This window comes from Spermophilus citellus (genome assembly GCF_964194105.1).
Source record: "Spermophilus citellus genome assembly, chromosome: 7".
Taxonomy (NCBI): domain Eukaryota; kingdom Metazoa; phylum Chordata; class Mammalia; order Rodentia; family Sciuridae; genus Spermophilus; species Spermophilus citellus.
In genome coordinates this window covers 64,228,589-64,245,220 of record NC_138188.1, presented here as the reverse complement: position 1 = coordinate 64,245,220, position 16,632 = coordinate 64,228,589, and the positions used below count along the sequence as shown (strand labels likewise).

Here is a 16,632-nt window from a genome sequence, read left to right as displayed (position 1 = left end):
GAAGCTAGCCAATCCTTAAAAAACAAATGCCAAATGACTGCTTTGATATAAGGGGAGTAACCAAGGACAGGGTAGGGACGAAGAGCTTGAGCAGAAGATTAACATTAAACAGGGATGAGAGGTGGGAGGGAAAGGGAGTGAGAAGGGAAATCGCATGGAAATGGAAGGTGATCCTCAGGGTTTTACAAAATTACATATAAGAGGAAATGAGGGGTAAGAGAAGAATAATACAAGTGGAAGAAATGATTTACAGTAGAGGGGGTAGAGAGAGAAATGGGGAGGGGAGGGGAGGGGAGGGGGGATAGTAGAGAATAGGATAGACAGCAGAATACATCAGACACTAGAATGGCAATATGTAAATCAATGGAAGTGTAACTGATGTTATACAGCAATCTGTATATGGGGTAAAAATGGGAGTTCATAACCCACTTGAATCAAACTGTGAAATATGATATATTAAGAACTATGTAATGTTTTGAATGACCAACAATAAAAAAAAAGAAAAAGAAAATCTGATATAAGGAAATTTATTCAAGCTCCAAGTTTCAATGAGAAATTATTAAAATCATTATTTTAATCAACCTTCTCAATTATACCTTCTTGCCACCCAACTTCTGCTTACTTGTAATTAAAGTATAACAGTGACTTCACCATGTTATATATACACTTACCAATACAGAAAAATCTTTAAATTTTAGTTCTGGGTAACCTTTAATTTTTTCTTCTCATTTAGTAAGAATTAAAAGGGGCCATTGAAGAAAAACAGATCCTGACCATTCCAAGCAACTGGAAATGAAGAATTCTTGTATTAGAGATTGAAAGTAATTAAAATCTCCTCTACCTAAATTTTCTCTATGCAGACATAAGTGATTCCATTTGTTTATTTGTGAATACATGTGTTAATAGACCTATGTGCCAAAGGTATGAAAGAGAGGAAAGAGAAGTAGGCAAGCATTAAAATATTCAATCATTTCATAATTTCACCCCTCTGAGAGGGCCAATTTCAGCAAATACATCAGAGGAAGGACACGGTTCTGAATGAGGATTTGAGCTGGTCATCTTTCACAAGATTGTTATATATCTATATATTCATAAAAGCAACACAAATGACATGGCATTTCTTAAAGAAAGAAAGGAATATCTTCAGCTGGAGTATTCAGAGAAAGCTTAACAGGACAGATGATATTTAACATGGACCATGGTAAGTAGAGTTTTGATAGAGACGGTGGTGGTGGGGTGTGAGATATATTGTAATTTAAGAGTAAAGTAAGGCATTAAAGTAGAGTGACTTAAGAGAACAGAGAGCAGCCAGGGTATTTTGGAGCCTATTTCCAAAATACAGGAGAGAAATATCAAGTATAAATTTATAGGTTGATGACATAAGGATAGTTTCTGTTGTTGATAGCTATTGTGAAAAATATATTGTTTTAACTTTTAGCTCCATTTACTATAACAGAATGTGAGAATTTCATCTAGCAGTGTCTTTATGGTTTTCCTGGTCTATCTTTAAAAATATATATCAGATATTACTTGAAGGCATTGGATCAGGAGTGGTATTAGCTAGGTTTTCCTGAAACTGTTTTTCTTTCTCAGAAAGTTCCTTGATCTCTTTGGCTCTGAGTATTCTTATCTCTAAGAAAGGAGTTGGGGGCTGGATTATTCCTTGAATTCCTTCTAGATATGCTTCTATGATATGGAAAACAGTGCAAAAGCACCACCCACTGAATATTTTTTTCAATAAAACATTTCTTATCCACTGATTTTTATTAAATTGGAATGTCAGTTTCTCACTTTTAAAAAAAAATTAAACTAGATCATGGAATCTTCACTCTGTTTCTATGCTTGATCTTTGTAAAGTCTTAGTTCTTTAAACTTTTGTGTTTTTTTTTCCAAATTTATTTACAGCTCTATAAGAGAGTTATTATGCACAATCCAATAGCTTTAGTTAGTAGATGCTATGTAATGATTTAGTGATTTTGAAAATTCTGTAAAATTATAACACTTCAGAGTGGAAGTAATTTTAAGAAAACTTTATCTGATTTCTACATTTTACACACAGGGAAAGTGGGATGTAGAGAGACTCAGTGACTTTCTGGAATTCACTTGCCAATTCGAATTCCACTGTACCATTGTCCCTAATCTACATGGATGAGATTGAATGGGCAAATAATATGAACATAAACATCTCTGACTTTCTAAACATTGCTAAAATGTAGTTTTGTTTGTTGTTAATTGCAGTACTAGGTATTGAACTCAGAGCCTTTCACAGGTCAGGCAAGCACTCTACCACTGAGCTATATCCCCAATCCTTTTTATTTTAACTTAAGACAAGGTCTGGCTAAATTGCCTAGGCTGGCCTCAAACTTGCAGCTCTCCTGCCTTAGCCTTCCGCATACCTTGGGTTACAGTCATGCACCACTACACCCAGGCTAGTTTTCCTTTTATAAGTTGTTGATCTCCAACTGTTGATCTTGGTAACATCCATGTTAAGGCAGAACACTGAAAATCTGGCAAGGGTTCCACTTGTCTGCTTCCCTGTGCTGTGCTGGCTCTGTGCCACCAAACAATGGCAATTGTTTTCATTTGCTGTGATGCTCCTCACCTGAGGGACATCTCCTCAGACTAGCTTTCCTGATGCTGCCTTTTAGGACCATGACAGTGGGCCAGGTGCCATGCTACTCAAGGGCAGGAATGGAGGCCTCTGGCCTGGAATCTTATTGAATGTAGGCAGAAGCAGTCACTGACAACTTGGCCTCAGCCCATATTGCAGTATCATAAGTCAGTGTCATAATGTAAGTGTCATGAGACTCTCCCATGTACACGTCTTTTTAAGAAGTGCCTTCAAAAAGACAAAAGGATATATGGGATATTTGGGGGTACCACAGACTTAAGAATCTTAGAGAAATTGTAAGCCCTTCCCTCCAAAAAATTCCATGCATTCCAAAACTTTGCAGACAAATTTGTTATATGAAACTGAGACCACAAGGCCAAAATCATAAATTTTCATAGCTCCATCTTCTCTTCTGTGACTCTACCATTGGTCAAAACAAATTTCTAACATAATCTCCTAATATACATCAATCACGGTTCTCAGTTTTCTGTCAATTAAAATATCCCAAAGGAAAAGTGAGACAACTCAGTTTTAAAATTATTAAAAAAATAATTGAACCTTCCTACAATCTAATCCAAAATAGACTAATGTAACAATCAGTTCTCTATAGTAAAGCCTTTCTTTTAAAATAAATAAACAAACAAACAGTTTCCCTCAAGGTAATATTATTAAACTTTGAATACAAAGTGCTGAAATTCTTCTTGAACTCCTTTTAACAAGACTGAGGTAATTATAAACTGTGTCAGATGTGTCTCTTGAGAGGACTTTTGAAACAAATACTTCTATGTGTGCATGTGACGATAGTATAAAATTTTTCATGAAGGTCAAGAGCTGGGTTTTAAGTCCAGTACTTCCTGTGCAATGGAATCCAAGGAGTTAAAAGTCTTTGAAATAATTACACTCATGAATTTCCTACTTCTCATTAGCTTAATTTACTCATCATATATATACTTGAATCAATTTAATTTGCATACTATGTTGAAATTCTGCATAAAGAAATAAGTTTATGGAGTTGCAAATAAGCTATTATCATAGTGTCCATGTACATACACAATAAGAATTGGCTTTCAAGAAATGGGAATATAAAAGATAAACCATAACATCCTTATCCAACTCAACTTTTGACCTGATGTCATTAAAACAAAAATTGGAAAATTCAAGGGCAGTGATGGTAAGGAATAAAGAGAGCTTAATGATTTTACTCAGAAATAGCTAATAACTTCCAGGGTTTAGAGAACTAATTATTCTTGTAAACACAATTTAATTGGTAACTAGAGTGTTTATTTTGCCTTATCACAAAGACCAGATATCATTGATTCATATAAATCACTACTTTGCAAAAAAATTTGTATATCAGATACAAAAATTCACAAGCTCAGCTTTTACTGATAAATACCCCATCTGCAAGTATCAATAATCCTGCTGCTGCTAAATATTTTGTGACTCAGAGAATTAATAGAGGCAGCTTAAGGATGCTACCAGTGGAAGACCTTACAAGGTTGGGATTGGGGCTAAGACCATTAATCCTGCCAAAAGAAGAGGGTGTTTTGATTAAATAAATGTGCATGTGCTCTGTTCCACAGCTTGTGTTTGCAGTAGATAGAATCATTATGATATTGGGCTCCCTAGATATTAGTACAATTACTTGACCTTGACTTTGGAAAAGTATTTTTTTTTTGCTAACATACTTTCATAACTTGTTTCTCATACCAAAATCAGATTTATGACCAGGATGTCTTCACCTGTTTACCTTGGTCTTCTCTTACTTCATATAATACATAGTAAAATATAGAAAGAAGGAGAAAATGTTATGAAACTAGGGGAAACTGACTTCTATTACAAGTTTTGTGTAGAATAAATTATAAGATGCCTATAATCTTGGGTGGGTAGACTAGTTAACACATTCTATCTAAATAAAGCCAGCTACACTAAGTGCTACTTTTTAAAGAGATCGTTAGTTTTAAAGGGCACCTGGAGTTAAAAGTGTAATATATCATTACATCATCTTAGGATCATGACTTAATTAAAAAATACATTTATGTACATGACTTCAGTGAAAACAACAAGGAACATTTACACATTGTAAGGCTAGGACTGTTATTAAAGTTTATTCTATTTCCTCTCTTTATAGAAGTAGTATACACTTCTTAAATTTCTCATTTTAGGAAATCCATAAAAATTTAGAAACATACAAAGAAGATAAAAAGTAATAATCCAATCACACAAAAGTTATATTTAGGAACAGTGTGATGCAAATAAATATATTATAATGTAGATTCAATGTGCGCAGTTTTAATTGTGCTTGAGTAACTCTAAGGTCTTCGACATATAATCTGTTATAATATTCATGAGGACTGAATTTTAATCATGACTCTGATTTTGAATCCGGTTCTAAGCCTGGGTTGAAATGAGAAACTTATAGCTGATAATTACAACGGCTCAGCATCCTCACTTCATTGTGGCTCTGTGCTGTACTTGCTGTACATAAGCAATAACCAACAAATTATACTTCTCTGAATACATCAGAAATTATATGCTATGGAAATACTCCCACATTTAGAGATTCAAGCTTTGCTTTTGAATGTTAATTTCTATATTTTTTTCCCCATGTTTCTTTTCTTTCAGTCTTTTAATAGCATTTTTTTTATTCTACAGGACAGAATTGTGCTTGAGAACTATCGGCTTCTATAGATATTTCCACAATAGGAAAACCTTTTCTTCCTGTCCCCACATGGGCAGGTCGATTTTCATTGAAAATGGCTTCAAGCTGGTTCTAATATTTACTCACTTATGCAGGTGCGTGCATCAGCATGGAGTCTGTATCCCGTATCACATTCACAGTGGAAGGTGCCCAGAGTGTTAATACAGCGCTGCTGGCAGCCTCCATTCACCACCGCACATTCATCGACATCTAGAGGAGGAAGACAGATGGCCAGGATTACAATGTCATTCCAATGTCAGCTTCGGAGAAGTGGCACAATATTTCTGTGATACACAGTATGTGTTATATTGTACAAAGGCAACATCTCTGTTGCCACAAATCTTTACCTGTTTGATCCACTTTGCTCTACTATGTAAACAAGAAAATGTAGGTAGAAACTTTATTGAGCTTTTTGAAGCCCAGAAACAATGAGCCTAGGAATTGTCTCACAGTTTTCTATTCTTCACACAGTAGATAATTAGACAGGTCCAAGATATATAGATATTTCCTTGTGGAATAAAAACTGGAGGGAAGAATTACAATGAGCTACTCTATCTGGAGCAGCACAAACTAGTAGATAAACACCTATTATTGGTCTGACACTGTTGAATAAAACCAGTAATGGAGTTAAGACCTTGAATCTCCTTCTCATATGCTGCAGTAGACACCAGGGCAAAGACAGATAAATTCAAATAAAACCATGGTTTGGTGTCCTTAAAAACATATCAACACATTTATTCCACTGATTCAGCTTCTTCCTTCTCATTCAAGCTGCCATTTTCTGAATCACCATGTTGATATGAAAGGTTGCTTTATTTTTAGAAAAACTGGATAGAGGTCAAGACTTATGATATTTTATGATATAATATTAATTTTTTATTAGGCAAAAATCAGTTCATCTCTGTAAACCTATAGTTCCTTGTGCACCATGTAATCAGTATATATATATATATATATATATATATATATATATATATATATATATATATATAAAATCATAAAAAGAAAATATCCATAAAGCATAAGGCTATGGAGGGATTTTCAGGTAATCAGAGGATGAAGAACTTCTAAATGTTCTTGTTTCAGAATTTAAAAAATAAAAATCTATATCTTTGGCAAGTTCCAAAGAAAAAATCATCTTCCAATACAGGAAGTACAAGTCTCATGCAGAGAATGTCCTCATTTTTCCTGCTCTTCATCCCAGACTTTGCAGCAAAGAATGTTGGGTGTGAATATTCTTCACCAAAATATAAATCATCCTACAAGACAATTATCAGCATAAAATACATTGAGTGACATTCATTCCACAAGGCAAGTTCCTTATTCAAGAAGACATCAACATGGAGGATGAATACTATTGCAATGACTCACAATAACTGTCATGCAAAGATCTCATGATATGTAATGAATGTTTTATATTAAAATAAAGATGCAAGGATATGAGTGAAGGGAAACAAAAGAGCTTTCTTTTACATGGCATTGCTTTTTGTTGTTTTGTTTTAATATAAAAAGAAAATATTATGAAGAACATATTAAGTCTCCAAACAAGAACTACACTTTAAAACCAGGAGATCACTATATTTTGCACAATTTAGTATTTTCCTTCAAAAATAAGTTAGTTTGGAGTAATCCCTGATATTTTAAAGAAATTTTATTTTAGATATGAGAATTACTGACTTTTCAAAGAACTAGAATTTTTATTACATTTTGAGTCTATGATAACCAAACCTCTAGGTCTTTTTTCATATAAACTAATATTAAACCAGAACTCTCCATTTGTTGCCTAATCTTTATGCAGGACTTTAATATTTATGCAGGGTAAATTTTTATATTTCTGTCTTTAGGGCATTATTCTGCAGAGTTGAGATATAATTTTGAATCTTATCTCCATCAACCTCAGACTTAGATATCTTTCCCAGGGTTTTTTTTTTTTTTTTTTTTGGACATATAAATGAAACTCTTTAATTCCCAAGAGTATTTCATTTCACATGATAAGTGACTTTGCCACCATTGAGAATTATATAGCACACTATTTATATGTTCTTGAGCACACTGAAAAACATTTTAAAGCATGTTCACAGATATAAATAATTGACTGCTACTGAGAAAAGGGAGTCTGAGATGGGCATACTGGAGTTGAATGACAAAAAGATTTTTGTCAAATGTATAGTGTTCTAATTTTTTCAAGAAAAAGTTGTCCTTGGGTTACTTTCATAACAAAAAAAAAAATTGAAGAAAGAAGTATAATCTGACCACCCTGACCACCTCCTCCTGACTCACCCATGACGTTTTAATAGCTTTTCATCAAAGGCACAAAGTTAGTGAAAATAAGAAAATCTTTGCGTTCATTCCAAAGACAAGAGTGGGCATAGATTTTGAGAACAAAATTTCTCTCGGTATGTTTTTGTGTTTCCACATCATTAATCAACACCAGAGTTATAATTAAATACTATATTCTGTTTGAAACACAAACACAGGCTCATGTACCCACACACCCAAAGACCATCTAAATTTCTCTGTACTTTTAGACAGATGGTCATAGGAAAAATAGTTTAATTATTGAATCTTACATACTTGTCATGTGGCCTACCTGAGACTCAATTTTCTCACCTGTAATGGGAACAATGATAGTCACATGTACTATGCTATGATTTTCTTCTCTATTCATATTTAAGATTTTAATATAGATTGTTAATTCTTGATTACATAGAGAAATTAAACAACAGGTAATTTTACTTCACTAACTGGTAGATCTTACGTAAGACCATAAGAGATGTGAGCCATATGGGAATTAGGGGAGGGATTCATTTTTCTTAGGGTGAGAAGGGAATGCTCAAGGCGAAAAATGAGAACTGAGTGCTTGGAGAAGTGAGTGGACAATCCATAGATGCAGTGGTTAAAATGTGCACAGTGTATAAAATTCATCATTTCGATCTGTCAGGCTGGAGAATAGGGTTGGTAAAAGGAAGTAGTTGAGAAACAAACATAAAACCTTTTTTAATTAATTGGGATAGTAAAGCATTCCTCTTCTTGATTAACAATACAATACACTTCTGGGCAGTTGGAGCCGTAATAGGTTGTGTTCACGCAGTAGCAAAGCAAACTTATTAAAAGTTAAAAAAAAATCAATCATTTATAGAGTGGTACCAAATGCTAAGTAATTGGTTTGACTTTTTTTGTTGTTGTTGTTTCAGAATATACTGAATTAGCTGATTATTTGGGCATTGTGTAATCAATAGTTCTCAAATCTGGTAGCTCATTAGAATAACTTGGTGATTATTTAGAAAATACAGAGGTTATTCAATCCCTAGTACTATTAAGAAAGAAAGAAAGAAAGAAAGAAAGAAAGAAAGAAAGAAAGAAAGAAAGAAAGAAAGAAAGAAAGAAAGAAGGGGTTCCATTCTTACAGGGTCTGATTTAATTGATCTGGGTATAAGCCTGGGAATCAAAACATTTTAAAAATACTCTAAGTGATTGTAATGTGTAGCCATAGCCAAAATCACTTTGTGTAGATAGGACTTCAATTACCAGTGTATTTTATTAAAAATGCAGATGCTGATTCTGTAGATCTGGTGTAGGGGATGAGAATCTGCATTTCCCACTTGATTCAAGATAAATCTGATGCTATCGATATGTGGACCATATTACAATTGGCAAGAGTAAAGATAGTCTTCTATATAGCCATAACTGTCACGAGAATATGATGGTTGGCTCATCTTCTTAGTTGCTTGACTGACTCAGACCAGTTCAGTCCAAATAAATTCTCAATCAAAATACTTAAATATATAAAAATGTACATATTCGAATAAATAAAATTATAAAATATTTCAACTATTTACCACAAACCTCCAAAATAAGCTATCAATATTTTCCACAATATTCTTTCTAATAATGAATAACTTTAAGACAATTTTGGCATTATCTGTTGTGAGAAATGATTCACTTCCGTCAATGAAGTAAAACATGAAGGAAACTTTGCTTCTTTTTTGATAGAGTACCTCTGATATAGGATAAAACCGGGTTAAATTGCTATGATATTAGACACTCAGGCTGAAGCTGTCACAAGTGATTTTCTTTTTCATCAAGATTCTGCTCCACAGCGTTAAAAACCAGAAATGTCAATATTACATTAAAATGTTATTATCAAGTATACTTCATGTGAAGAAACAATTTCTCAAAAAATTCTCTGAGTTATATCTTCATGTTAGATGCCTCCAGAAAGCCCTGCCCTTACAATTGGAACTCCAGGACACTGCTGGGAATAATGACAAAGTGATTAGAATTTTTTCAGTATTATCACTATGATATGGACCTAGGATTTCAGAATATAAAAAAGACTGTCAAAAATCAACTATGTTTGCTATTTTTCCTTTTAATATCTTTTTGGCTATATTTATCTCTCCAAATATTTCCCCAGATGGGCACAGAATTTAATAGCTTAAAGGAATTCACTTTATTATCAAAATGTATTTTGCACATAAAAGCTCCCTGAGACAACAATGATCCACTGTTGTTACCAAACAACCAAAGTTGGATCATATTATTTTTCTTAGATTTTGTGACTGTTTACACAAGAACCAGAGTAAGACAAATTATGCTTCCATTTGCATTTTAATATACTGTTCTCAGAGAGCTGCTCATTGAAAAATAAGTATTCTTGGGTTTGCTTATGTTAGAGATTGCATTGTATAAGAGTTAGGTATGGAGGAAATATCAAATGGTATGGTAAAGACACCATTATGTTTCCTATGTGGCCTTACTTTTACTAAGTGGCAATTACTCCAGATATCAAAACTTCTGACATTTACTTATAATTCCATAGTGTGTGATAGGAAAAATACCTTGAAGTCAAATATCCTTTTGTATCAAGCATTTATGGCATGGACTAATCACTCTAAAAATGTTCTATGAATGAATGAATGAATGAACGAGTGGCTTGAGAATCATGCAAAACACTGGATCTTCCTATCTTCCCATATTCATCAATGAGATTTCTCAGAATTGGGCTCTTCGGATCTCTTTACTCTTTCTTCACTTCTGCAGCAGACACTTGATGTTTGCTTCTGATTATTCAAAAGTAGCTTTTAAAATACAGGATACAATACAACTCCTAAATTGCTGATGAACACATTTAAACTGTGCCTATAGTGAAGACTGATTGGTTGCCTGCTTGGGATTTTCCAGTCTTCTCTTTCCAAATAACCTTCAGGTTTTCCTTTGGAAATTCCATCTTTAACTTTAGATATGTCATGTAGTTTATATGGAATTGGTGAACACAGTCACTCTCCAAAGTCCAGGTGGACTTGCTATAATCTCATCTCCATTAATCACAACAATTGGATTGGGTTTTATCTGTCTTAGCATGGCTTTCTTGCAAATTGTGAACAAATTCAGATATGAACCAATCAACATGAAGCTCAATATATAGGTTGGGAATCCTAGGACATAGGTATTCTCTTGCTCTGGAAATTGTAATGTGTATGTGTGAGACATTTTGCAGTAGCCACTTGGTTACATGAATGAAGCAACATCAAAGATGAAGTCAACAAGTGGGATGGAATGGAAGGACTCAACAGAGGACTGGAGTTGGATCCCTGATTGAATAATATCTGAAGTCCTCACTACCTCTGAACTTGTTGGTCAAGTGACTCAATAACCCTCTTTTGTTATTTAAGCATCTGGATTCTGTTGCTCATAAGTAAAATCATCCTTTACATACATGTGGGTAAAGCCAAGTGTGCTGAGGGAAGCCACTTAGTGCTGCTCAAAAGTAGATTTTATCATCTACTTTTTGAAGAGATTTTTTTAAAAATATTTTTTTTTTAGTTGTTGATGGACCTTTATTTTATTTATTTGTATGTGGTGCTGAGTCAAGCATGCTAGGCAAGCGCACTACCACTGAGCCGCAACTCTGGCCCTCAAAGAGATGTTTTCAATCAGTAAAATGTTTCAAAATGTGCTTCATCAAGGGTCTAAGAAAGTTATGCTTTTTATTTATTCTGTGTAGTATCTATTGGGGAAATTATATTCTATCAAGGTTTTAATGAATTTGGGCATTTGGGACAATCTTGGTTCCTCTGTATTACATATGTTAAGGGTATATCAAATTGCCTACACCAAGTCATGGTACATCTCATAGTGCCAGGATTGGTGAAATGCCTCCTTGAGTCATTTCCTCCCACTCTCCCTGTATATAATCCATCTGTATATAACCTGTATATAACCCCCACCCCCGCCCCGCTAATCTTTGCCCTCAGTTTTTTCCTTTTTTCTTTTCTGGGCAGCTACAATCTGTGGTAGTTTGACTCCCTGATCCTACTTGGTAGGAAATGAATGAATGCTGATAACTTTGTGGATACTATTATTTCCCTAATTTGTCCTCAGTTTTCTAACCCAGAACTTCACTAAGGAATAAAAGTAGAATATTTCAGCATAAAGCACTTAATTCGGAAAAGAGGCAAATAGGACTCTTGAGGAGAATGTCAGTAATAAAGTGAGGCTGATTCATCATTTTTCCAAAATCCAGATGAAGGATGATGAAGACTTGACTTAAGGTACTAGTAGTAGAAATAGAGAGATATGGGCAGATAAAAAATAACTTAGATGAAATGGACATGCAGTAGCTATTAAGCGGAAGTGATGGAGAGAAATATTTCAAGGCTAATTGCCTTGAGCAATTGGAGGGATGGTTATGGCATTTGCTGAAATAGCATGATTTGGGAAATATTAGATATGAAGAGGAATAGTTCAGTTTTGAACTTAAATTACTTGATGGGCAAGTGAGATGGAAAGTTGGGGATATCTATAAGGCAACTGAGAATGTAGATTAAGATCAGGAGAAAAATATCTGTGGGGCATTCAGCTACCATCCATTGACATGTACATCACTGATTCCTATTGATAATTCCCTTACCTTCACTCATATTCAATCGCATGTCAGATTGTACTGCATCAGATTTACTTAATACATGTCAAATCTATTCTCATCTTCACTGTAAACACACTAATTTAACCTTTGAGGATGGTTAAAATGGCCTAAGAATAGCTCTCTCCACGTCCATCCTTGGGCTTTCCAATACCTTCTCCATGCTCTATCACAGTGATGTGTTCAGAATAAAAATGTGATCAACTCCCTCACCCCTCACTCCTGCTGTGGTTTTATACCCTCTGATCACTTCTCATTGCTCTTAGGGTTAGACTGAACACCAGTGTGGTCTGCAAGTTCTTGCATGGTCTGATCTACATTTTACAATGTTTTAGCAACACTAATGTTCTTTAAGTTCCTTGAAGGCTGTGTACCCACTTTTACTTCATCTTCACATATTTTACATAGTTAGTACCTATGACCCTATAGATGTTCACCCAAACACCACCACTTCAGAGAGGCCTGACATTTTCTTTGACTCTAGGTCAGATTTGATTTCCGTGTTACACTTTCTTGGTACTGCCTTCCCTTTGGAGCTATTAACTCATCTGCTGAGATAGATTCTTAGGCGTGAGTTAAGATATGCCTTCTTGTAAGTTTGACTACTAAGGAGAAGGTTTGTCATTGAACAGGAAATTGTGATGGTGAGACAGAGTTTTTAACTCAGATTACTTATGACAGTATTTGCAGAAATATTGATACTCATGCAGAGGGACCAACAGAGTTAATTTAAAGATATATAAGAGAGAGAGGGGGGATTCTCAAATCATTAAGAACCTCAAATTACATTAATATGTGCCAATAGAAGATAGATGTGAGGAGAGAATCTGGCTGGGTATGCTAAGAATGTATGGCCCTGATCACGCTTTACCCAAGTCAGTTTTCAGGTCTGTATTTGCACGGAGAAATGAGCTAACATCTCCCTTGAGAAAAAGAACAGCCTTGTTTCCACTAATATAAAAGAAGTAGATTCCCCAAGCTCAGTGTTTCCCTGACACAAGGTAGCCAATTGCACACATAGGCATCCATAATAGGCCCTTTGTGCCACTGCTGTGGGATTTGGGGAAACATGGGGAATTGACACAAACAAATGAAACCCTGGCTACTGCTTTTGCCATGAATAATCAAGTCCTTTGCCTTTGACCTAGGAATCTCAAGTCTTCTGTCAGCATCCGTGAAACAGTAACAACTTATTAGCATGAAAGTAGTGCAAAATCCCAGACCCTATGTATTTCTTGATAGTATGCAGAATAAAAACCACACACAGGATCTTCTTCTATTCTGGATTAGAGTAGTGTGTTGCAGAATGAAAGAATCTGGGGACCCACCGAGGATGTTCCTGTCTTCACGCTGTTCTACTGATGCCTGTTGATTGCTTATAGCCCTGAAATTATTAGTAAAGCATGATCCAGGATAGATTCCTGTTCTGTCTGAGCCGGATTTGAAAAATCTAATTCTTTGTGTTAGCTTAGAAGGGAGGAAGGAAGAGATGTCATACCATCATGCCTTCATGTGATTTTAAGGAACAGCAAGGAAACAAATACCCAAACCAGGAAACCAGTAACTTTACTGTTAGCTCTTTGAAATATATTTTGCTTCCCACTTTATTTCTAGAATCTATTTTAGTGTGTGTTTCATAGTAGTTGCATCATAAATATCTGTCAAAAATGTAAAAAAATTGATTGATAACCAAATTGACCAAAGAAGAAAGTCAAATTAAAAGAAAATGAGATTAAGAAAGAGGAATGAGAGAAGGTAGGAGAATAGGTTGGCACCCAAGGAGGGGAGTCTTCAGAAAAGAGAAGGAACAATTGTTTTAAACACTTCAGATAGAGCCCTAATATCCAGAGTATACAAAGAATTCAAAAAATTAAACAATAAGATAACAACCCAATCAACAAATGGGCCAAAGACCTGAACAGACACTTCTCAGAGGAGGACATACAATCAATCAACAAATATATGAAAAAATGCTCACCATCTCTAGCAGTCAGAGAAATGCAAATCAAAACCACCTTAAGATACCATCTCACTCCAGTAAGATTAGCAGCCATTATGGAGTTAAACAACAAGTGCTGGAGAGGATGTGGGGAAAGGGGTACTCTTGTACATTGCTGGTAGGACTGCAAATTGGTGCAGCCAATTTGGAAAGAAGTATGGAGATTCCTGGGAAATCTGGGAATGGAACCCACCATTTGACCCAGCTATTGCCCTTCTCAGACTATTCCCTGAAGACCTTAAAAGAGCATACTACAGGGATACTGCCACATCGATGTTCATAGCAGCACAATTCACAATAGCTAGACTGTGGAACCAACCCAGATGCCCTTCAATAGATGAATGGATTAAAAAAATGTGGCATTTATACACAATGGAGTATTACACAGCACTATAAAATGACAAAATCATGGAATTTGCAGGGAAATGGATGGCATTAGAACAGATTATGCTAAGTGAAGCTAGCCAATCCCTAAAAAACAAATGCCAAATGTCTTCTTTGATATAATGAGAGCAACTAATAACAGAGCAGGGAGGAAGAGCAAGAGGAAAAGACATGAGGTGGGAGGGAAAGGGAGAGAGAAGGGAAATTGCATGGAAATGGAAGGAGACCCTCATTGTTATACAAAATTACATATAAGAGGTTGTGAGGGGAAAGGGGAAAAATACAAGGGAGAGAATTAAATTACAGCAGATGGGATAGAGAGAGAAGATGGGAGGGAAGAGGAGGAGGGATAGTAGAGGATAGGAAAGGTAGCAGAATACAACAGTTACTAATATGGCATTATGTAAAAATGTGGATGTGTAACCGATGTGATTCTGCAATCTGTATTTGGGGTAAAAATGGGAGTTCATAACCCACTTGAATCTAAAGTATGAAATATGATATATCAAGAACTATGTAATGTTTTGAACAACAATAAAAATATTGCTAAAAATTGTTTTATTACTGCTAAAATAAAATGGGAATGGCAAATAATCTGGTAAATTTGGCAATGATAAGATCTTTCTGCTGCCATGCAGAATGTGAGTAGTAAGTTAAACATTTGGGGACCTCTAATTCTTTAATTTTTTTTCCAAGCCCAGAATGACCTATTCTTTATTCCTTATTGAAAATGATTCTGGCAACCTCATGTTTTCATGGAAGTGTTATGTTTCTGCCTCATCTATATCATGATTCAGTATCATCCATGATGACCACAGTGTGACAAAGCTCTGTTATATTGTGATACAATATTGTCATCAGACTTTTTCTGTGCATGGGAACAGAAAACAATGAAAATAAAGCATGTTCACAGAGACTACTAGAAACATAAATTTGACATATATTTAATGATACACAAAGTTATTTTGAGCTTCTTGATTAAGCAAAAGAAGGTGGGTGGGCCAATAAAACTTAGGATGAACAAATATTCATATAACTGTTTTGGCCTAGCCAATTGCCTCTACTTTTGTGTTTACTCAGTCCAAAATACATTGATTGTCTTCCAGTTTTCAAAGAAAATCCAAATACTCTGGGAGACGTGGGGAGTTAAGAACTAAAGATAATATTTCCAGGAATAAATGAGTTAAGGTTTTCAGAAGCATAAACCTTGAACCAAACTCATATTTCACTCACTCCCTAGGAAAATGAATGGTGTGTTCCTCTGAGATTTTAATTGTTGGATAGTGACTGTTTTCCTCTGTGTATAACATGACTTTAGCTTTCAGATGATGATTAGAAGGCATTTCCCAAAGGAATGGGGAATAGAGACATATCTAGACAGGAAGAAGAGAAACCACAGGGGATAGGAAAACCAATATGGTTTTGAAAATTGAAGGCAGATAATAAATAATGTCTGTCTGGTTGACTACTTGCTTGACTGAATAAACTGGATTGATCTAGATATTACTCAAACACCCTTCTGAAAGCCTTGAATAACTTAACTCCAGTAGTCTTAGGTTAGGGAAAGACATCTGGAGCCCTGGGTATTTAAGAAGTCATTTGCTTGGAGGGTTCAACTTTTCCTAAGTATAGGACAGAGTGCACACTGGAGTCTATAATAGAAAAGTATAAGGGAAGCTCCCAGGCCCAAACCTCTTTCTTACTGATTATTTGTGTCAACAGGAAAACTCTTCTAGGAAAGTGAATGTGTGACTAACATTCTCCTTTCAGTGGCTGTGTTGATTAGGTTTTATCTCCACATGGTTGAGATGCAGGGAAGAGGAAGATCTCTAATGGAAATGAGGGAGGGAAAAACAGATGAGCAGGGATAGCCTCAGGGCCTGGGAAAGCCCAAGGTCACTGGGCATCTGGGGTAGCAGGACATGAGTCCACAGGCTGGCAATTAAGACTCAGAAAAGGAGTTCAGGAACCGACTTCTCTGTTCGGTAACCTCCAATGGACCCTTTATAACT

At 35.3% G+C, this 16,632-nt stretch overlaps 1 protein-coding gene across 1 annotated transcript in view; it reads right to left on the bottom strand.

The window, feature by feature from the left end:
• The window catches only part of LOC308653302 (EGF-like and EMI domain-containing protein 1), a gene marked incomplete at its 3' end in the record, with an annotated part of 544,710 nt that overhangs the window by 91,546 nt on the left and 436,532 nt on the right, over nt 1–16,632 (bottom strand). The window contains exon 6 of the mRNA XM_081301909.1: nt 5,400–5,522. Coding sequence (XP_081158035.1) covers nt 5,400–5,522 — 123 coding nt within the window. The remainder of the gene's footprint in view (nt 1–5,399; nt 5,523–16,632) is intronic.